The sequence below is a fragment of the Pleurodeles waltl genome, chromosome 7 (assembly GCF_031143425.1).
Source record: "Pleurodeles waltl isolate 20211129_DDA chromosome 7, aPleWal1.hap1.20221129, whole genome shotgun sequence".
Taxonomy (NCBI): domain Eukaryota; kingdom Metazoa; phylum Chordata; class Amphibia; order Caudata; family Salamandridae; genus Pleurodeles; species Pleurodeles waltl.
Window position 1 is genome coordinate 897,775,742 of NC_090446.1, and position 22,983 is coordinate 897,798,724.

The following is a 22,983-nucleotide window of genomic DNA, read 5'->3' on the forward strand; positions in this document are numbered from 1 at the left end:
CAGCCTCTGCCAAATGTTCTTTAAATGTTCAACCAAGCTCCCGAATAGGATCGCAAACTGTAGAACACAGCAAAGAAAACACCGACAAAGCCAAATAGCTCCATATTTTGGGGTGGAGTACTCAGATTTGAACACTAGAGGACAGAGTTGCACTTTAAAAAATGCAAAAAAAAAAAAAAAGGAAAAGACGAACTAGTACTTAAATCACAGCGCACATGGACACTAGTTAAGTTTTAAAAAAGTGCCACAAAAAAGTGTAACTAGTATCTGTACTTGCTCAATGCTCCACTTACACAGGAAGCGACGCGCTACCAAATAATAACCCAGCAGAGAAGAGTGATACTTATGCTAACGAAGAGTAAGTAATTTTAGATTTTCTGTTACACTCAAGAAAGAAAAATACATTGATGGTTACTTTATAGTTTTTTTCCCTACAGTATGTAAACTATCCGGAAGTCAAGGGACACAATATTATTTATACAGGATGGCCGATACATTAGGCGCCAGCTACCATGTACGATCATCTCTCCTAGTATGCGTTTACTTCGACGTTATTACCTCTAATAGGTATAAGTGTTCCAACATACACTAGGAGGCGAAGGGGGTGGCGGCACTTGTGTTTGGGTTGAGAATAGTCCATGAACGCACAATGCTCTACGGCAGAATAAGCTGTAATAGAACATGGGTGTATTTTGCTTACACTCAAGATGGCCGCAACAGAGTGGCATAACTTTACTCTCTTAGTCTAGTCTCCTTAAAGCTCATTTAAAACGTAATTAAGTGGAGTGATGTAACTGTCATCCCGCAAATTGAAACTCGCCAGGAGGTGCGGCTAGACCCGGGGCTTTGTGGATCCACGCCGAGGTAGAGGGCGGACTGAAAGGCGTCTGGTTGTGAGGGTGTGCGTTGCTAGTCCGTCTTTTATGTTGAAATCGAACAATTTGACCTCTCTGTAGCTCTTTTCTCTGTTAGCCTGAACTTCAGCCAATGCAGGTATCGGTTTTGCAATCCATAGCTCACGGTATTTTCGCATCAGATTCTGAATCCTTACTATATCTAGTTGGCGCGTCAAGGTAGCTCTCAGAACTCCACATTACCTCCTTTGCAACACAGACTGGTCGTTAGAAAAATCTTATAAAAACCCAATATAGTCTGTATTAAAACCATACCCCATTGCCCCTTTAAATCTCTTGGATACCCCTCCTTAGAGCCTTCTGATACTTCTCATCGGGACCAAAATCGCACATTTGTAAAAGCCCCATGATCTTCCTCATCAGGATGCAGAACGTCTGTGTATAAATCCAAACATCACTGATTTAAATCACCCAAATTATCTTCATTAAAGCTTCATGTTCTCAGAAACGTAACATCCCAGTATCGCTTCCTTTTTAAGTTTAAATTTTAGTTCATCCTTCCTTAAATCATACTCCGAAAAGGAAGCTTGAGTAATCAACACGTTGTGAAAATGCCTGCTATGTTAAAACAGTGATTTCCACCAGGATTGTGGATCAGGTTATGCTGTTTAACACAATCTTTTGGGATACTTAACCTTCTCTATAAAGTTTAGGGGGTACTTTTGCTGGACTTGCGCACTTCGACTAGCAAAATTATACCTGCAGAGCGCCAAATTACCTTGAGATGGGAGGATCATCAAAATACACAGGATCTGAGAGGAATAATGTCTTCTTCCTGACTCTTATCATCAGCCAGCTTTCACTCAAATACTAGGAACAATCATGGCTGTTAATCTATTCTTCCTTAATATCATTGTACATCCATACATGGAACTCATAATATATATAGGTGTTCCTAATGAGATATACCTGAAAGCCTTTCTTAGAGCTGGGACTCACCTACACACCAACAGGACACTGCAGTTTTCTTGTCTTCAGTGATCACAGGCCATGCTTTTTTGAAAATCATTCTTCCCTACATAACATCTAATGATTTGTGTGAGCACTTGAGAGTTTACTGGTCGCTCTGTGATGCAGAAGTAACATAATGGCGCCCTTGACAGCATCACGGACTTCAGAACTGATGGATAAATATCTAACATTGCTGACATCAAACATACCTTTCTAGAACAGAGATTCCTGAGGCTAAATCTAGCTTAAGCGCTAGGCTCATGATACAATTGTGTACCTGTTATGAGAATTCTATTTCACAAATTGAGAAATACTGTATTATCCCATTCACGAAGAACAAGAAAATAATCTTGCCCCCATAACTCGAGAATACTTCAATTCTTTGAAGATTTCTTTCTGACAGACTTGTCTGCCACTCTATGGTGTATCCTTATTGTATGTATGTCCATTTAGAGCTTCATTTTCTTTCTTATTCTTTTGACACGAGCCTTGACGCCTTTATGATTGTAAGGAGTAATTATTATTCATAGATATTGTTCACTCATTACAAGAGCAACATTAACTCTCTTAGCCACCTTCCTGACCTGTGGACGCAGAGCTACACCTGGGTTCAATATGATTCACTCGTTTTACCATTGCTGAGTTCATTAGATGGGAAAGGGGCAAAATAACCAAGATCCGAATAATAAGTAAGTACTGCTAACAGGACACTTCAATTCCTCTTTCTGACTTGATTTTCACTTTCAATTTTCAGGTACTGGCGAATTTGTGTAGGGAGCTAAAGTTTCCCATATTTCGAGTTTGACAGAGACAACAGCCTTGAAGAAAAAGAGTACTTATAAGAGTGAAAGTGTCTTGTTTATCCAATCTCTGCTTGCTCAACCTCTTCAGTCACTTTGTGGTCAATCCCCCACCTGCTGCCTGAATGTTCCTTCAGCGCTTAACCATCCACAGGACCTTGCTTCCGCTTTGTGCCGCTGTGATTGCTTTCCGCTTCAGGCACTATCTGCTTAAATTATACTGGACACTCATACCATGGAAGGGCTGGAACTCGCATCCGGATCCTCAAGGTGGAGAGAAGCTTCTCTGCTGCTATGTGTTGAACAACTCAGTGCATGGTCAGCCTGAGAGTGTCCTGCAAACCTTTGAACAATGGGTTAAGGAGCCAGAGCATGGAAAGGAGTGGACCCGAGTCACCCGGAACCTTCTGGAGCCTCAAAAAGGTACTGAGAGATTGTGAGATGATAGTATCCCCCCTTATTCTCTGTTAATCTTTTTTCTGTTCAAGATGACCATGATGTGCCTCTTAAATTCTGTCTCTCAAGTTTCATGGTGGTGTAGCCACAGCATCAGTGACCCATAGTTCACCTCTACCATCCAGTATTTGTTTCTCTTACACATGCTTACTTAAGGCCCATTACATCCATTCATTCTGCTCTTTGTTACAATACCTTTGTGAAATTCTGACTTCATTATCTCCACCTACATGTTTCTCCTCCACATGACATGCTAATATCTACAACTAATCTGCCGTTCAGTTTTCTTCCCCAGAGAGTATTATACCACAACTTAATATTCTTGCCGTTTAGGAACTCAACTGAATATTCTTAATGTCTAGCTCAAGAACCTCCTAGGGAAGTTTGTGATCTGTTTGTACAATAAAACTTCTATGTGAAAGCAATGTTCAGATTTTTTTCACTACTCAAAACCCTGCCAGTGCTTCTTTCTCAGTTACACTATACCTTTATTCAAGCTCGATCAAAAGCCCAGGCACAGAGGGCCTAGTTAAGAGTTTGGCAGATGGGAAGACGGTCCACCAAACTCTCGACAGAGCAGCCGCCACCTTTGTGGCGACCACCTCACTGGAGTTATTAAGAGTTTCCCACTAGGTCGGCAGGTGGAAACCTCCGTGTCCGCCCTGCCGGACTAGCAGGAAACAGGCTACAGCATTGCCTTCAGCTTGGAATCAAGCCAGCAGCAATGCTATAGCCCGCAGGGTGCACGAGCACCCTCGCAATGTTAACTGTCCTCAAAGTAGACAGTGAACACTGCGACCATGCTGGGCAGGGGGACCCCTGCTCTGCCTGTGCCAAGTGCATGGGCAGTGCAGGGCACCCCCTTGTGGCCCCCACACCTGTTCTCTGCCAGCCTTTTCATTGCGGTGTTACTGCCTTGAAGAAGGCTGGCAGAGAGCAAGGTCGTAATCTGTCGGGCAGCGCTCATGTAGCGCTGCCCTGGTGCCTTATGATCTCCGCCAGGCCCTCGGGATCATGGATCCTGGCGGTCTGACTGCCAGGGTTTTAATGTTGCGGTCGGACTGCCACCACAAGTGTGGTGGTCTGAAGACCGCCACACTCATAATGAGGCCCCAACTCTGCAGTGACACTTGCTTCATTCGGATCATTGACATAATATTTGAACCAAAAATATCATGCAACAAAAATATTGTTTTCCTATACTTGTAATGGTATGCACAGAAATATCGAAAAACATAGTTTCACACAAATATCGTTAAAAACATACAAAATATTTTTTGTTAATATATGAAGTGTAAAAAAGTAAATCTTCATTGCTTTTTTTAATATATAATTAGTAAAATGTTAGTTAAATCTTGATAATATTTAGCTATATAAATATACATACTTATATGAACACGTACATATACATGTGTGTTTATATATATTTATATATATGTATGTGTATATATATAAAACACAATTATTAAAATATGTATTTTACATTATATTAATTTTTGTGTAATTGTTTAAATTAACTACTATAAAAAGCACTTTATATAACTTACTGGCGGTTGCCAGTAGTTAGTTATATTTAGGACTTAGTTTCCATATGAAAAGCATTTTTGTTTTGCCTATAACTTTGGCAGCCTGTGAAGAATCTTCACAAAATTTTAAAAACTAGTTTGCCACTCACTTCAACTGCTGTCTTGAAAGTTTTGGGGTGATTCATCAAGTGGGGATGGAGAAAGGGAGAGAGGGGGCAAAACATGTTTTCCCCATGCAATTTGCTATAGGCATTTTAGAAACGACTACAGCTTAAACCACTGTATGGAACTACACCAAATTTGGCAGAAAGCTAGATCTTGGTTCAGAAAGATCTTTTTGTTATTTGGTGCAAATCAGCTTAGTAGTTTTGAGATTTATGTCTGTCTAGGGATGCAGAGAGTCCGTGGATCCCAAAGATCTTAAAATGAGATCTGACTGGCTGCTACCACTTCATCCAAGAACTGGTAGCACCCATCGTGGGACTCAGACTCACCCGAGTCCTGAGAAAAAAGGGAAATAAACAGAAGGGAGTAGGTTTGCGATACCATGACCCTGTGGGCCACAGAGCCCCCACCAGAGGCCGAAAACATAAAAAAAAAAAAATCAGACTCAGACTAATTTGTGGAGGATCTGCAGGAATTAAAAGGAAAAAAAAAGCAAGCACAATTACCCCCGCTTGCTTTGTTTTTGCCCCCCGGGAGGGCTGGGTCCCCAGGGGGGTTAATAGATTTAATTAATCTATTATTGGGAGAGGGCAACACATGGCCCCCTCCCGGGGCCATATAGGCCCCAGAGGCCCCATCCCCTGAGGACCAGCCCCATATCAAAACAGATAGGAGGACCATGAGCACCTGCAACTCCATCCCTGAGGGCCTGGTCAAATTTCAGAACAAGAAGGGTGGCTATGGGTGCATCCCCCCTCCCATGTAAATTTTGGCTCCGGGGACTCCATCCCCTGGGGCCCAGCCAAAATTGATAATTGGAAAGGGAACCGCATGGCTCCCCTCCCAAGCTGATTTCCGCCACAGGGACCCTCAACCCCTGGGCTCAGCTGTGTTTAAAAAAAAGCAGGAGGGGACTATGCGCCCCACCTCATCTGGCTGCTTTTGGCCCCAGGGACCGCTCCCCAGGATCTGGATGTACACAGAAAAGGGAGGGGGCGTGTAGCCATTTATGGCCAGACCACAGGAATGGGGACCCTGCGGCCAAAACCGGCCCAGGGAGGCTGGCAGTGCGCCGCCCCACCCTCAAATATTTATTGAATAGGGTCTGGGGCCAGTATTGGCTGGGGGAGTGAGGCTGCATGCCCTCTCACCATTTGCGTGGGGTTGGTGGCATGCAGGAGATTGGCCGCAGGCCCTGCGTTCCATTCCTCACTTTATAAAAAAAAAATAACTGGTGCCATGAGGTAAGTATAATTTGTGCCCTCGATATGCACTATTGATTGCCCCACATAATACAACAGTAATAAGTCATGACATCTTCAATTACATCAGTGACAATATCACTGCAAAATTTGCAATATAATTATTGAGAGCAAACCTGAGTATGGCGATGGCGCTAGTTATAGTTACCTTAGGACACGAGATATACATAAGTATAACTATAACTGCTGAGTTTCTATGGTTTTCTGGTGTTTTTTGTGAAAATGTATACACATTTTTAAAAATAAAACATAAAAAATATTAACAATTAAATTCAAAAACATTATATAGGTTACTAAACAAATAAAAATAAGACTTTTCCAAAAATAGTATACAAATTTAGAAAAAATATAAACAAATGCTATAAAGTAAAAATTATAAACAAATGTAATAAATATAGTTAAACAATATTAAGAAATTAGCCTGGGAATAATACAAACTCTACTCCCACTCCAGTGCAGTAGGGAAAGCGTTGGACTTCGGAGGGGTTAAATTTACTATTCCTACTCCAACCTGTGCAACAAAAGAGAAGGCGTTGGACTGCGGAGGGGTTAAATGTACTATTCCTACTCTAGTCTATGCTGCAGTAGAGAAAGCGTTAGGCATGGAGGGGTAAAATGTACCATTCCCCCTCGTCTACAACAGTATGGAAAGCACTGGACATCAGAGGGGTTAAATGTACTAATCCGACTCCAGTCTGTGCAACAGTAGGGAAAGCGTTGGACTTCAGAGGGGGTAACATAGCTATATGCACTCCAGTGTAAGCAACAGTAGGGAAATCATTGGACTTTGGAAGAGTTAAAATTACTATTCCTGCTCCAGTCTAAGCAACACTAGGAAAGCATTGGACTTTGAAGGGGTTAAAATTGCTATTCCCATTCCAATCTAAGCAACAGTAGGTAAACGTTTTCACTTCAAACACATTACATATTTGCATAATGTAGGAGGCTGGACTGGCTTGTAGTGAGTACCAAGGGGTACTTGTACCTTGCACCAGGCCCAGTTATCCCTTATTAGTGTATAGGGTGTCTAGCAGCATAGGCTGATAGATAATGGTAGTTTAGCAGAGCAGCTTAGGCTGAACTAGGAGACGAGTGAAGCTCCTACAGTACCACTTAGTGTCATATGCACAATATCATAAGAAAACACAGATATACTAAAAATAAAGGTACTTTATTTTTATGACAATATGCAAAAAGTATCTCAGTGAGTACCCTCAGTATGAGGATAGCAAATATACACAAGATATATGTACACAATACCAAAATATGCAGTAATAGTATTAGAAAACAGTGCAAACAATGTATAGTTACAATAGGATGCAATGGGGACACATAGGGATAGGGGCAACACAAACCATATACTCCAAAAGTGGAATGCGAACCACGAATGGACCCCAAACCTATGTGACCTTGTAGAGGGTCGCTGGGACTATTAGAAAATAGTAAGGGTTAGAAAAATAGCCCACCCCAAGACCCTGAAAAGTGAGTGCAAAGTGCACTAAAGTTCCCCAAAGGACATAGAAGTCGTGATAGGGGAATTCTGCAGGAAAGTCACAAACCAACAATGCAACAACAATGGATTTCCAGTCGAGGGTACCTGTGGAGCAAGGGGACCAAGTCCAAAAGTCACAAGCAAGTCGGAGATGGGAATATGCCCAGGAAATGCCAGCTGTGGGTGCAAAGATGCTGCTACTGGACAGTAGAAGCGTAGGTTTCTGCAAGAACGACAAGGGCTAGAGTCTTCCCCTTTGGAGGACGGATCCCTCACGCCGTGGAGAGTCGTGCAGAAGTGTTTTCCTGCCGAAAGACCGCCAACAAGCCTTGCTAGCTGCAAATCGTGCGGTTGGTGTTTTTGGGTGCTGCTGTGGCCCAGGAGGGACCAGGATGTCGCCAATTGCGTCAGGGGACAGAGGGGGCGTCGAGCAAGACAAGGAGCCCTCTCAGCAGCAGGCAGCACCCGCAGAAGTGCCAGAAACAGGCACTACGAGGATGCGTGATACAGTGCTCACCCGAAGTCGCACAAAGGAGTCCCACGTCGCCGGAGAACAACTTAGGAGGTCGTGCAATGCAGGTTAGAGTGCCGTGGACCCAGGCTGGACTGTGCACAAAGGATTTCCGCCGGAAGTGCACGGAGGCCGGAGTAGCTGCAAAAGTCGCGGTTCCCAGCAATGCAGTCTGGCGTGGGGAGGCAAGGACTTACCTCCACCAAACTTGGACTGAAGAGTCACTGGACTGTGGGAGTCACTTGGACAGAGTTGCTGGATTCAAGGGACCTCGCTCGTCGTGCTGAGAGGAGACCCAAGGTACCGGTGATGCAGTTCTTTGGTGCCTGCGGTTGCAGGGGGACGATTCCGTCGACCCACAGGAGATTTCTTCGGAGCTTCTAGTGCAGAGAGGAGGCAGATTACCCCCACAGCATGCACCACCAGGAAAACAGTCGAGAAGGCGGCTGGATCAGCGTTACAGTGTCGCAGTAGTCGTCGTTGCTACTTTGTTGCAGTTTTGCAGGCTTCCAGCGCGGTCAGCAGTCGATTCCTTGGCAGAAGGTGAAGAGAGAGATGCAGAGGAACTCGGATGAGCTCTTGCATTCGTTATCTAAGGAATCCCAAGAGACAGAGACCCTAAATAGCCAGAAAAGAGGGTTTGGCTACCTAGGAGAGAGGATAGGCTAGCAACACCTGAAGGAGCCTATCAGAAGGAGTCTCTGACGTCACCTGATGGCACTGGCCACTCAGAGCAGTCCAGTGTGCCAGCAGAACCTCTGTTTCCAAGATGGCAGAGGTCTGGAGCACACTGGAGGAGCTCTGGGCACCTCCCAGGGGAGGTACAGGTCAGGGGAGTGGTCACTCCCCTTCCCTTTGTCAAGTTTGGCGCCAGAGCAGGGCTAAGGGGTCCTTGAACCGGTGTAGACTGGCTTATGCAGAAATGGGCACCATGTGTGCCCATGAAAGCATTTCCAGAGGCTGGGGGAGGCTACTCCTCCCCTGCCTTCACACCATTTTCCAAAGGGAGCGGGTGTAACACCCTCTCTCAGAGGAAGTCCTTTGTTCTGCCATCCTGGGCCAGGCCTGGCTGGACCCCAGGAGGGCAGATGCCTGTCTGAGGGGTTGGCAGCAGCAGCAGCTGCAGTGAAACCCCGGGAAAGGCAGTTTGGCAGTACCAGGGTCTGTGCTACAGACCACTGGGATCATGGGATTGTGCCAACTATGCCAGGATGGTATAGAGGGGGCAATTCCATGATCATGGCCATATTCGGAGTTACCATTGTGAAGCTACATATAGGTAGTGACCTATATGTAGTGCACGCGTGTAATGGTGTCCCCGCACTCACAAAGTCCGGGGAATTGGCCCTGAACAATGTGGGGGCACCTTGGCTAGTGCCAGGGTGCCCACACACTAAGTAACTTAGCACCCAACCTTTACCAGGTAAAGGTTAGACATATAGGTGACTTATAAGTTACTTAAGTGCAGTGTAAAATGGCTGTGACATAACGTGGACGTTATTTCACTCAGGCTGCAGTGGCAGGCCTGTTTAAGAATTGTCAGAGCTCCCTATGGGTGGCAAAAGAAATGCTGCAGCCCATAGGGATCTCCTTGAACCCCAATATCCTGGGTACCTCAGTACCATATACTAGGGAATTATAAGGGTGTTCCAGTAAGCCAATGTAAATTGGTCAAGTTGGTCACTAGCCTGTTAGTGACAATTTGAAAGAAATGAGAGAGCATAACCACTGAGGTTCTGATTAGCAGAGCCTCAGTGAGACAGTTAGTCATAACACAGGTAACACATTCAGGCACACTTATGAGCACTGGGGCCCTGACTAGCAGGGTCCCAGTGACACATACAACTAAAACAACATATATACAGTGAAAAATGGGGGTAACATGCCAGCCAAGATGGTACTTTCCTACACATAACCTTAGTAATTTAGAAAAAATATAAAACTTAACATAAATATTATTACTTAACATAATATATATATCAAAATACCCAATTTACAACATTCATAAACAATGTAACAATTTTCAATTTAAAAATAATGGTTATTTATTACTTAATTCACTTGCCAACCTATACCCCTACAAACCTAGCAACGCATAACTTAAATAAATAAGAATAACACAATTTACATAATTGTTAAATAGATAACTAACAGTCATTAATTACTTAAATACCTTATCAATTACATAATTATTAATACATTTAAAAATGTTAATTATTACCTAATTAACTTCCCACTCTTCCTACTCTTTACCTCTACACTCTTTAGCAACCCGCACCTGAAATATAATTAATTACATCTGTATTACATATTATGCATACTTAATATCAATCACACACTTAAAAATTATTTATTATTACTTAACTTCCCTTCCTATCCCCCTAAAGCCCCAACAACCCGCTACAGCACTATAAATTAGTATTAAGAATTAAATAAAAAATTAGAAGTCACTTAAAATTAACAGCTATATTTGAAAAATTACCGTTATACAAGCAACAGTCATACATAAAATTAATATGTGAACTAAAACACATAATTAAAAAACAATATTCTTTACAACTATATTATTGAAATCGTTATTGACAACAACACTATTCTTGTTAACAATTTTGCTTACCTGAAAAAAAGATATTGTTGACAACAATATTTCTGCATCACAATATTTCTGCATCACAATATATCTGTATCACAATATTTTTTCCCAGGTATTTCTGTGTTCTGATATTAAAAACTCAATAGTTTGTCCAAGTACCCTTCTAACACTGCTCCAAATCCTATGACACTGGTTTACCATATTCAAAATACTTTTCTTACATACATCAAGCCTTTCCAACATGGGTGTACAACTTAAACTCTGTTTCAAAATGCAAATTGCATTTTCTTGAGTCATCTGTAACATGGGCCCCTTCCTTGTTTATATCTTTTTATTTAGTCTTATCCTACTTCTTCCCTTAATTAATTCAAACGAAAGTCAATCAGCCACAAGCAAAACAACACTTTTTCCTTACCCATTCATGTTGAAGAGTCCTATATTGTTGTTTCCAGACTTTCCAAGGATCTAATTCATGATACCTTTTTCACACAGCCAGTCTGATTTTGTTTTTCTCTAACAGCTTCTCCTATGAAGGTTGGTGTGTTATATACCTTTGGCGGTACAGGGATACTTCCTTTTTGCATGTTCATCTGATGTACACAAGCTTTTAAAAAACCACAGTTATTGAAATTCCTTCATTTCTGAACCTTCATTAAATGTCAGCTCCCCACACTGTTGGACCTGAGGGTTAGGTTTGGGATTCACCTTGAAGGTGTGGCCACAATAAACGTTCATCATTTTTCTTGGGTAAATATATTCTCCCCACAATCTCTTTGTTTCCTTCTCTAAACTGAATTTCTGTTTTAAAATAACTACACAAATCACTGGAATAACTACCATATCCACCTAATCTTTTAGCTTCTCTCAAAATAATTATTCTATCAAGGGGTCAGAACAAGCCCCGGAAATAGGTGTCAGTTTAGAGACGCTGATTCTTCCTCATCATGATGTTCATGAATTCATTACCACTTAATTCATAGAACATTCCTCTTCTTCTTCAACTACTACCGACACCGGTTCTTCAATTTAATCCGGTATCTTTCCTATCATACATCTTTCTAAAGAACCTTGACTCATGCAGCACCTTCATAAGTGTCTTCTTCAATCACACTTCTTACACACTTCTTGCACTACAGGCTATCCATCAAAATGTGTAAAAATGCTTATCACTACCACACCTAAAACATCACTTTTCCCTGCATTAATTTGACCTTTGCCCCATGTGCTTCCACTTTTCACCCCCTTTTAATATACCTTTGTAGTTAAGCTTGCTGTTTCCACGCACTTTACTCAATCACTCTCTAAAACTCTTTCATGCTTGACATCGAATTTTCCACCATTTTTACAAAATAATTGCCTTTAATCATTTTGGGATTTTATTTCATCCACAGTTCTTCATGTAGCTTTATTATATTAACTGTTCAAAGTGAATTGATCACAAAATCTCTCCTCAGCAGTTATGCCAAAGTCATGTTTCAGGTAACTTTCATTAACTGTTGTATAGTTTTCTAACAATTTCTTTCTGTTGTTTTGTCTCTAAAGCACCACACCCAGTTTCAGCAAGGGGTGATTATCCACCTTACTATAGCAGATTCCAAATACATTAACTTGATCTTTAACTATGGGGTGAACTCTCATTGACATCCTGCTCATAGCTGCCAAGTTTTCAGGCTCCTTAAGTGGGACATTTACAATATACTTATGAGTGGCATTCAACAAATGACACTTTGTCACGAGTAACCCCAAGAAATTACACCTTTTTGACTAATGAGAAGCTCCAAAAAGATCTTGAGACTGCTACAAAAACCCTAAATGGAAGGTGAGTAACATACTGCCCCTTTCAAGGATGATTGTACTTTAAAACAATTGTGGTACCATAATATTAAATAATAAGTATCATTTTTAGAGGCAGTACAAATACACTTCAGTGTTACCCCATATAGTCATGATTCAATTCTGTTTCTGCAGTGATAATGTTAACCTATGAGGCTTCATAATATTAGAGAGCATTTCCCATGGATTACTTTACCTGAATTCATCTTCATTTATCATTTCAGGGTGTTTGCTGAATTATTTTACATGCAGTGACCTTTAGGTGAAAGACCAGATTTTTCAGCCAGGTCCTTGCCCCTGCTCTCACACTTCGATATTGTCCCCATTGCAGTTCCCAGTGCTCTAGTGGACTCCCCTTTTAAAAAAAGTGACTGCCAGGCTAAGCTAGCAGAGTGTCTTTAAAGTGGATGTCCATGCTGGGGGCTACCGGGCTGCAGACTCGGTGCTATGTCGATTGCTTTTGGTTTGGATGGTGCTCCCCTGAATGCAGCACAGTAGGTTATTTTGAGTGTCACTGCTGTCCCTTAAGGAGCCTGCTGTACAGTTTGCCACTAAAGTTCATGGTGCTGGGCAGGGCTGCTGGGGGCATAGTTTTTATATGTTATCTGAGTAAAATAATGTGCCACCTGGAGCCAGTCACACATAAGGAGGTCATGTTCTGAAATGTGCACATAAATGCACGTTAAAATAAGAGATTTACAATGAGAAGGCCTAACCATGCTATGGAGACTACACTTCTTCCTTCTAGATAAGCAGACACAAGTCCAACTTCAGAACTCAAGATCCAGAGGCCTCTCAGAACAAGTACTACCTTTTCTTGTTCTGTAAGCCCAAGAAGGGGTCACTGCATGTTGAAAGCACACACAAGTGCCACTCAATACCTGCCTTAATGAGCCTAGTACCTGTATGGTAGCAAAAAGCATCATTTCCAAAAACTATTAAAAACAAATTTTCTCCTATCACAAAAATCTGACATGTTACTTTTGAGTGAAATATGGTTAGATAACGCAGTCATTCCAACACATTTGTACCTCTCTCCCTGATAGCTATAAGACTGTAACCCGAAACAGACTCCATACTTGTGATGGCAGTGTGATAGTTCTATTTCATAACAGTGTCAGCTGCATGTTAGAGCAGAGGTCATTATCGGTTGAATAGTTGTCAATGTGGAATTTCGAGTTGGTCGTTGTCATATACAGGCTAACTTTTCCCTCAGGTGCCTTCTGGCCTACCACTGTCTGGGGGAATGTTATATTAATATCATACAACCCAGGCTACAGGTCCTGGAGGCTATGGGGGAGGTGACCAGAGAGAGGGGAAACCATGTGCCATACCTGTTGCCCAAAGCACTATGCAGTCAGAACAGACTCTTCCTAACTCCCCAGTCAGACATCGCTCTGCAGCTGTTTGAGAACTTGACCTCCTCAACAGGTTGAGCAGCACTGAGAAGGTGACTTGGGAATAAACACAGCCAGTACCCCTTGTCTGCTCTGGCAGTGGTGTATGCAGCAAACAAAAACAAAGCTGCCGCCAGCCCTCTCACTAACTGCTTGTAGGAAGCCAGCTCGGTATATACTATTTCATAGTGAGATATAGTGTGCACAGAGTCCAGGGGTTACCCAGAGGCTTAACAGAGGCTAAAGTAGATAATACTAATACTCTCTTTCATGGTAGTGTGGTTGAGCAGTTAGGCTTATCAGAGGATAGTGCAATGCATTTGTTGTACACACACAGAAAATAGAAGAAGCACCCACTCACTGACGTAACTCCAGACCAATGGTTTTTATATTGCAAAAACCTATTTTCTTAGTTTATTTTCAGAACCACAAGATTCAAGTTGCAGGTAAGTACCTTAAAAGTTTTGTATTTCACACAGGTATCAACAGTACTTTGTTTCAAATAAGTAATACAGTTTTTGAATTATTGGCAAAAAGCTATTTTAAAAATGGACACTGCATTTTTTTTAAAAGGTTCCTGGGGGAAGAAAAGTTAGATCTGTTTACAAGTCAGTACAACACTTACAGTCTCATGGTTTTAGGAAGTCCAATGGTTGGGGGTTCAAGTTAACCTCAAACACCCAGCAACACGGGGCAGGCTGGGTGCAGAGGTCAAAGTTGAGCAAATTTAACGTGGGCTCCCATGGGGACAGAGGGTACTTGGAATCCTGTCAGCCAGCAGGTAAGTACCCGCGAGCGGAGGGCAGACCAGGGGGGAATAGAAGAGCACTGGAGGGGTCACAAGTAGGCACCAAACACACACCCTCAGCAGCACAGGGGCAGCACTGGAGGGTGCACCCTGCACCCTCCAGTGCAGGGTGCAAACAGGACATCGGGTTTTCTATGCTGGTCTATGAGGTGACCCCGGGGGTCACTCAGAGGCTGCAGGTGGGGTCTCGGGCACACCACTGGTCGGTTAGGGAGGACGGCTGCCTGTTGAACGATGAGGCACCTAGGGTCGGTTTCTCCAAGGCCTGGGACTGCGGGTGCAGTGTGCCTTTAGGCGTCGGATATCTTCGTCCGGAGCTTCGTGGTCAGCGAGGTCCTCGGGATTCTCTCTGCAGGTGTCATTGTGGAGGGGTGGAGAGGTCAATCCAGGATGGGCACTTGCTCGCAATTGCCTGGGGACCCTCTCTTACTGGGTGGACCCCCTGGACACAGGCCTTGGGCGTTGGGTGCACAGGGGTCAGGACTCACGCATCTGGAGTGAGGTGAGAGTCCTTAATTGTAGGTTTCTTCAGACAGAGCCTCTGTCCTCTGGAGGTCTTGGTCCTTTTGGGTGCAGGGCAGCCCTCTGGAGCTGGCAGAGGTTGCTGGGCCCGCTGGACGCGTCGCTGGTCTTTTTGCAGGTTCTTTGAAGCAGGAGACAGGCTGGTAGGGCTGGGGCCAAAGCAGTTGTCGACTTCCTTCTCTGCTGGGAGTTTCAGCTTAGCAGTACTTCTTCTTCTTGTAGGTCATCAGGAATCTGGTGAGCTGGGTTCAGGGAGGCCCTTAAATCCTAGATTTAGGGGCGTGTTAGGGGTCAAAGGGCAGTAGCCAATGGCTACTGTCTCTGAGGGTGACTACACCCTCCTTGTGCCCACTCCCTTCGGGGAGGGTGGCACATTCCTATCCCTATTGGTCCCTGTCCTCCAAACCAAGATGGAGGATCCTGCAGGGAGGGGGCCACCACAGCTCTGGACACCTTAGGGGTGGTCCTAGCTGGGGTGGTCACTCCTCCCTGTTTTCCTTAATTTTCCTGCTAGACTTGCTGCCAAAAGTGGGGCTTTGTCCGGGGGGCGGGCATCTCCACTAGCTGGAGTGCCCTGGGTCACTGTAACCTGAGGCTTGAGCCTTTGAGGCTCACTGCCAGGTGTTACAGTTCCTGCAAGGGGAGGTGTGAAGCACCTCCACCCAGGACAGGCTTTGTTTCTGACCACAGAGTGCACAAAGGCACTCACCCCATGTGTTCAGAAACCTGTCTGAAAGTGGCAGGCTGGCACAGACCGGTTAGTCCTACACTAGCAGGTGGGCTAACATACAGGGGGTATAGCTAAGATGCCCTCTGTGTGCATTTTTCAATAAATCCCACACTGGCATCAGTGTGGGTTTATTGTGCTGAGAAGTTTGATACCAAACTTCCCAGTATTCAGTGAAGCCAATATGGTGCTGTGGAGTTCGTAATGACAAACTCCCAGACCATATACTCAATATGGCTACACTGCACTTACAATGTCTAAGAATGGACTTAGAAACTGTAGGGGCATATTGCTCATTGTCTTATCCAGGTGACTGGTTGACACCTGTTTGGTATAAGTCAATAAGGACGCTCAATGAAGGACCACACGCCAATTATAAATACAATTTAGCTTTACTAGAATTGCAGGTAAAATGTAGGCATTTAGCACATTAACAATAGTAGAATAAGAATAGCAATGAAAAGCATCTATTTATGTATATAAGCAAAGAATTAATTGACAGATATAAGTTTTAATTAACTGTATACTAAAATGCATTGCATACGATATTTAGGAAGCAGAATATAAATGAGTTGAATACTTCAGATAAGCTTTGATTTACTGCACACCAAAATGCATGTTTCAATTACTGCAGCAGGCTCTCACTACGATGTTCAGGAGGCAAAATATAAACAAACGGAATACTTCATTTAAGCTTTGATTTACTGCACACCAAAATGCATGTTTCAGTTATTGAAGCAGTTCACACTAATAGGTTTAGAAAGCAAAATATAAACGAGCTGAATACTTCAGGTTATAAACACAGTGCAGGCATAAATAATCAGTCATAATAATAGAGCAGAGAAAAGTGTGTGCCCCTATATGTTTGGATCTCATCATGTGCCCCATAATGTTTTATCAGGTAGGTTAGCCTTCGCAAAGTGGACTTTTGGTCTGCAGACTTACAGGGCATACCGAACATAAGGCCAGAGTAGGTGTCCACCATGGTCAATACGTAGCTTTTTCCTCCTTCCTTTGGTAGCGGACCGATATAGTCTAATTGCCACACTGTAGTAGCTGCAGTTCCTCTTCTGATATGGCCGCCAGGCTTCTTTTGCAAGGGCATTTGTCTAATCCGGTTGCATGTGGGATACTCCTTTACTGCTTTTTTTTTGCACTTGTTCTTTAGTGGCTGGAATTTGTCGTAGCTGTGCCCATGCATAAGTGCCATTCTCGCCTGGATGTCCGGATGTTGCATGGGCCCTGTTTGCTAAAGCGGCTTCAGCTTCCTCCTTGATGACCACCGTTCGCGTTTTGGCCATCTGATCTACGGTGTTGTCGAATAGAGATGCAAGTGAGGTGTCTAATGGGCAATGGACGTCCACATGTCCCACATAGATTTGACATTTGTGCCCTTTCTCCCACATCTCTTCTCATAGCTGCTCTCCTCCCGAAATGGGGGTGCCTTTAATTTTCCATCCATCCTTGCGCCAAGTCGGGGCCCAGCTTGCTAGTCCTTGGTAAGTGGCCCGACTGTCAGTGTACACAAATGTTTTCTCTCTGATGGGGGCTTGTTCGGTCACTGCTGCTACCCCCCGCAGTTCTGCAAGCTGGCTTGATTCATTATCCCCTTCTCGCAGCAACATAGTTTCTGTAGCAGGCTGGAATGCGACTATTTGCCTTTGTCTTTTTCCTTGATAGTACCGGGCGGTACCATCTGTGAACCATACATTTTGTCGTTCTTCTTCGGTGAGTTGTTCAAAAGGCGGGCTGTTTTAAAGGGTGAGGACTCCATCTCAGATGGCTCTGGTGATGGGACCATTGCTTGTAAGTCCACTGCCCCCAGCATATCTTCTTGTAACTTCGATACTCCTGCTGGCCCGGTTTTTGCCCTCTGCTGCAGATACCATTTCCACTTCACGATGGCAAACTCCTGCGCTCTGCCTACTTTATTGCCAACCCCTCCTTCTCTTGTCCAACCTAGTAAGGGGACCCATGTTTTTAAAGTGACCGGCCAATCATCAGTTATGCGTTCTATTTCTACTAAGGCCCAATCTTGTGGCACCCTCTTTTTTTTTTTTTTCTGCCTCTACCATAGGCTCCACATCACTACATCATCTACATCATCCTGTACTATCATTTCCAGCTAAAACGGGTCTCCTTCTGTGATGGGACCTAACGTAAAAGGATTCTGTAATGCATCTTCTGCTCCAGTGTCCCACAACCTCACTAACCATTTAAACAAAGGCTCTGCAGGCATCTGCCTTAACATACGGGTTCTCTGCAACAACTCACTCTGCGTATAATCGCTTACCAAACAAGAATTCTGTATTTGCCCGCCATTCGCTCCCTTTTCACCTTCAATTTCACCTACACGTCCTTCTCCACTTTCAACTCCACCTAGTTCTGTTACACGTACTTCCACCTCATCCTCCCAAGTATGTGGATCCCAATTTTTCTTTGTGTACCAATGCCCTCACTTGCACAGTTAAGGGTATTTTAGGCTTCTGCCTATTCTTCTGTTTGCGTATCAGTGCCCTCACTTGCACAGTTGAGGGCATTTTAGGCTTCTGCCTACTCTTCTGTTTGCGTATCAGTGCCCTCACTTGCACAGTTGAGGGCATTTTAGGCTTCTGCCTACTCTTCTGGTTTGCTACTCGTACTGCTAATGCGGTGCACCTTGCCTCCATTTGATCACCCTGAGTCACTGCACTTTCTATGGTCTCTTTCATAAGTAACTGCCTTTCCTGCAAGGCTGCAACCTCATCCCGCAGTTTTATTATCTCTGCATTGTGTGTTAATGTTTTCCTGTTTACCTTACAGAGCGCAGACAGGTAAAGCCATCCCACTTGCCCTGCTGCTTTCAGCTCCAGCTTTGCCCCTCTTAGCTTCACACTCTCAACTGCATCTTCCACTAAGAGAGGAGTCACTTTCTCATCTAACCACCGGCACTGCCCACCGGTTCAGGAGTCCTGCCACACCAGAGAACGGGTCAGTTGCTATCCACCCGGGAATTGATCTGGCTTCTGCCCCATGCTGCCTTCCACTCTCTGCCTCACTTTTCTTACGTCCCCAAAGAGGCATTATTGACTTATGCCCCACTTCTGGTACCAAATGTCTTATCCAGGTGACTGGTTGATACCTGTTCGGTATAAGTCAATAAGGACGCTCAATGAAGGACCACACGCCAATTATAAATACAATTTAGCTTTACTAGAATTGCAGGTAAAATGTAGGCATTTAGCACATTAACAATAGTAGAATAAGAATAGCAATGAAAAGCATCTATTTATATATATAAGCAAAGAATTCATTGACAGATATAAGTTTTAATTAACTGTATACTAAAATGCATTGCACTACGATATTTAGGAAGCAGAATATAAATTAGTTGAATACTTCAGATAAGCTTTGATTTACTGCACACCAAAATGCATGTTTCAATTACTGCAGCAGGCTCTCACTACGATGTTCAGGAGGCAAAATATAAACAAACTGAATACTTCATTTAAGCTTTGATTTACTGCACACCAAAATGCATGTTTCAGTTATTGAAGCAGTTCACACTAATAGGTTTAGAAAGCAAAATATAAACGAGCTGAATACTTCAGGTTATAAACACAGTGCAGGCATAAATAATCAGTCATAATAATAGAGCAGAGAAACAAAGGTATTTTATCCCTGTGTGGAAACTTAACTTAATCCACGACATGCTGGGGAGCCCTCTACCGCCTGCTTGGACCTCTCTCCCCCTCAAGCACCACGAGCAAACAGGCAGGCAGCGCTGGGCCATGGCAGCTTCCACAATTCCATCTGCAAGCTTCCAAATCCCTCACACACAGTTCAGTGCTTAAATACCTCGAAGCTTGGATTCTATCTCATTCTGGCATTTTCTAGCTAATGTTATCAGTACTTGGCTGCTCTGCTCTGCTCCAGCCTTTGTTTACATTCCATCTTCTCCCTGTACTCTCGTTCTCAAGGTTGAGACGGAGTCTTCTACACAAACAAGCGTAAAAATAATGTCATGAACTTTTCCACGATGTTTGGGAGGGGGTTTCAACAGGCATTACGCTCATCTACACTGCTCAAGCTAATTAACCCTTCGCGTTACAATGTCTTCTGCATCTTTCCCTAAATACTACACACTTATGCAGCTATGCACTCACCTGTGGTATAGTCCACCCTGCCTTAGGGCTGTAAGGCCTGCTAGAGAGGTGACTTACCTATTCCAGAGGCAGTGGTTTGAGAGGGGTGCCATGTCGACTTTGTCTTTTTCTCCCCACAGCACACACAAGCTGCAACACAGTGTGCATGTGCTGAGTGAGGGGTCCCCTAGGGTGGCATAATACATGCTGCAGTCCTTAGAGACCTTTCCTGGCCCCAGGGCCCTTGGTGCCATGGGTACCTTTTACAAGGGACTTAATTGTGTGCCAGGGCTGTGCCAATTGTTTAAACAAAGGTACAGTTTTAGGGAAAGAACACTGGTGCTGGAGCCTGGTTAGCAGGGTCCCAGCACACTTAAAATCAAAGTTGGCATCAACACTAGGTAAAAAGTTTTTAAGGGGGTTGGTAACCATGCCAACAGTGGCACTTTCCTACACTGCTTCAGACCGACAATGAAACCGCGCAGCAGGTTAAATTAGTTTATCATCCTGACCAGAGATAATGGGCTGAGAGGCCACATGCTAACAAGACATTTACGGGGAGTGGGCTAGGCTTGATTGAAGTGGGACCCAGTCTGCACAGCACCTTAGTTGTAATGATAGATGTACTAAATAGGTGTCTGCATTACCGCATTTTAGTGCTCTAAAATGCTTTAGTTTAACCCCTGATGCGTGGCACTTGGCAGGACTGCTTCTCAGGACCTAGGCAGTAAATTAGTAGTGACATTTGCCTATCTACATTAACATTATGTGAAGCTATGGTGTACAAAATGGTACATGAAAATCATTTTCCATTTTCACTTCTTTATGGGCATTCTAGGAGACATCAAAAAGTACAACGTCACCTGCACACACTGCATGCTGATGCAAAAAACGACTCTCTATAAGCTTACGCCCACATGTAAGAGATGGGGAGTGCAAACTATTTAAAGCTCTAGAAAAATAACTTAATAAAAATAAATATGTTTTCACTGCTATTTAATACATAAACGCAAATCATGCAGACAAAGCAGTGCTTAATTTGAAATGTTAGTTGCAGATGGGGCCCATCATCACTCATTTTTGGGAACTTGGACTTATTCTTCAGCATTGGTTATTGATCCAGAACAGGGGAGTGAAAAGCTTAAAATGTGAAAAGAAGACAAAGGCAGGAAATAAGTGACTGGCAGAGAAAACAGGGAAAATAACTTACAAGAATGATATAAAGGGGCAAGATGTTGAAGGTGGTGCATAAAACATAAAGAGTTTACCGCACTCTTGGCGGTCCAACAGCCAGATTACGATTCTGGCCATCGGACCGCCAGGAGGGTGCCGCCACAGCCAGGTTCATGGATCCTGATGAGATGGAGGCAGTCAGCCATGGTCAGCCACGGGGGTGCTGAACTCTGCACCCCCATCCTGATCACAACTCCACTTTCCTCCAGTCTTTTCATGGTGGGCTGCCTACCATTAAAATGCTGGTGGAAAGCCAGTGCTGGGGGCCACAGAGGGGCCCCTCCACTGCCCACGACCATGTGCAGTGCAGGGGCCACCCTGCCAGCACCCTTGGAATGTGCAATGATGCAACGCATTGTCCTAGGTTCCCATAAGAGAGCAGAGACCAATGCCTCTGCACTGTTTCTGCCCGGCGTACTGGCGGAAACATCGTATTACGAAGTTTCCTCATGTCAGCCAGGTGAAAGCATCGTAATACGAAGGGGGTGAGGCCATCGAGTTGACGACTGCTTCATCCCCGCAGGTTTTGCGGTTCATCGGTCAGACCGCCAAACCTGGAATCATCCCCAAAGTCTTACCGCAGACATGTAGATCTTCCAGATTTATAATGTCCTTCCATGTGAGACCTTAGGTGAATAAAGGCAAGCACATATTGTCTGCTTTAGACATCAGCCCTTTGCATGACCGAGAATTGTAAGCATCACCACAGCAGCCTCTGGTTGCTGAAATAGCGAAGGAGATTTCAAATGATCAAAAAACAAGATGTCCATGTAACAGATTTCAGACACAGGGACCTCTCCTCCAGTGGCTGACTCGCTCCATGACTCTGCACACTCTGGAGCAGCGGTCCCAAGCATTCCATACTTGACCAACACAGACTGTTGTTAGTGCAAGGCTCCAACTGTTACCGGGTCCCATGACCACAAACTCCAGCATGTGAGCAGGTGAACAATAATAAACCTACTTTTGGAACACCCAATGTTATTCAAACTGTTCCAACAAGTACAATTTATAATTAACGCCAGCAAAGGGCACCTAGGCGCATGTGTCTTCAACAACATCTAAGTTAAATTCTTCACGTAATTCATGCTTAATGCCAAATGATGAACCTCCACTTTAGTCCCCTGTACCCAGTTCAGTTTGGAAGCTGATGATCAGGGCCAGAGAATTTCGGCTGAAATAATAATTCCTTGTGAGTAAGGTAGGGCCACCTGACAGCTGCTCCTGCAATCTGCTCGCTTAGCTTAATTGTCCTTTCATGTTGATTAGTTGACATATAAGCATAGCACAACATTCCATTCCACCTGCAGAAATGCTGGAACTATTGAGGTACCACAATCTACAGGTTCAGATTCAGAAGCTGGATTTCAAAATTCACAGTTATGTGCTGGCACTATTGTATAGCATTGTATTATTATTTACTACTGTCCTGCCTCTTGCAGAGGCCACAAAGCGTGCTCCAAAAGGTAGAATGGGTAGCTACCCAGTCATCTAGTACGCTGATAAGGAAACAATATTGTCTTTGTTATGTGGGATGCCCAGAGAGGCCCTGAAGATAATGACTTACAAATGTATTTATTTGACCAAATGCTTTTGGCATGATTCTCCATGCTGGTGTCTTTGTTAGAGCTAAGATCATAAATAACTTTTATAGCTCTTGCAAACTGTT

At 43.8% G+C, this 22,983-nt stretch overlaps 1 protein-coding gene across 5 annotated transcripts in view; it reads left to right on the forward strand.

Annotated features, from left to right (window-relative positions):
- Positions 1 to 232: 232 nt before the first annotated feature.
- Positions 233 to 22,983, forward strand: part of LOC138245683 (transmembrane O-methyltransferase homolog) — a 162,445-nt gene continuing 139,694 nt past the window's right edge. For 2 of the 5 annotated variants that reach the window (XM_069199499.1, XM_069199495.1), the window contains exons 1-2: positions 893 to 993; positions 2,620 to 3,088. In XM_069199499.1, coding sequence (XP_069055600.1) covers positions 2,791 to 3,088 — 298 coding nt within the window. In that variant the 5' untranslated portion in view covers positions 893 to 993; positions 2,620 to 2,790. Of the gene's footprint in view, positions 359 to 820; positions 994 to 2,619; positions 3,089 to 22,983 lie in introns of those variants that run through there. The other 3 variants (XM_069199497.1, XM_069199498.1, XM_069199496.1) reach the window with 3 other exon arrangements.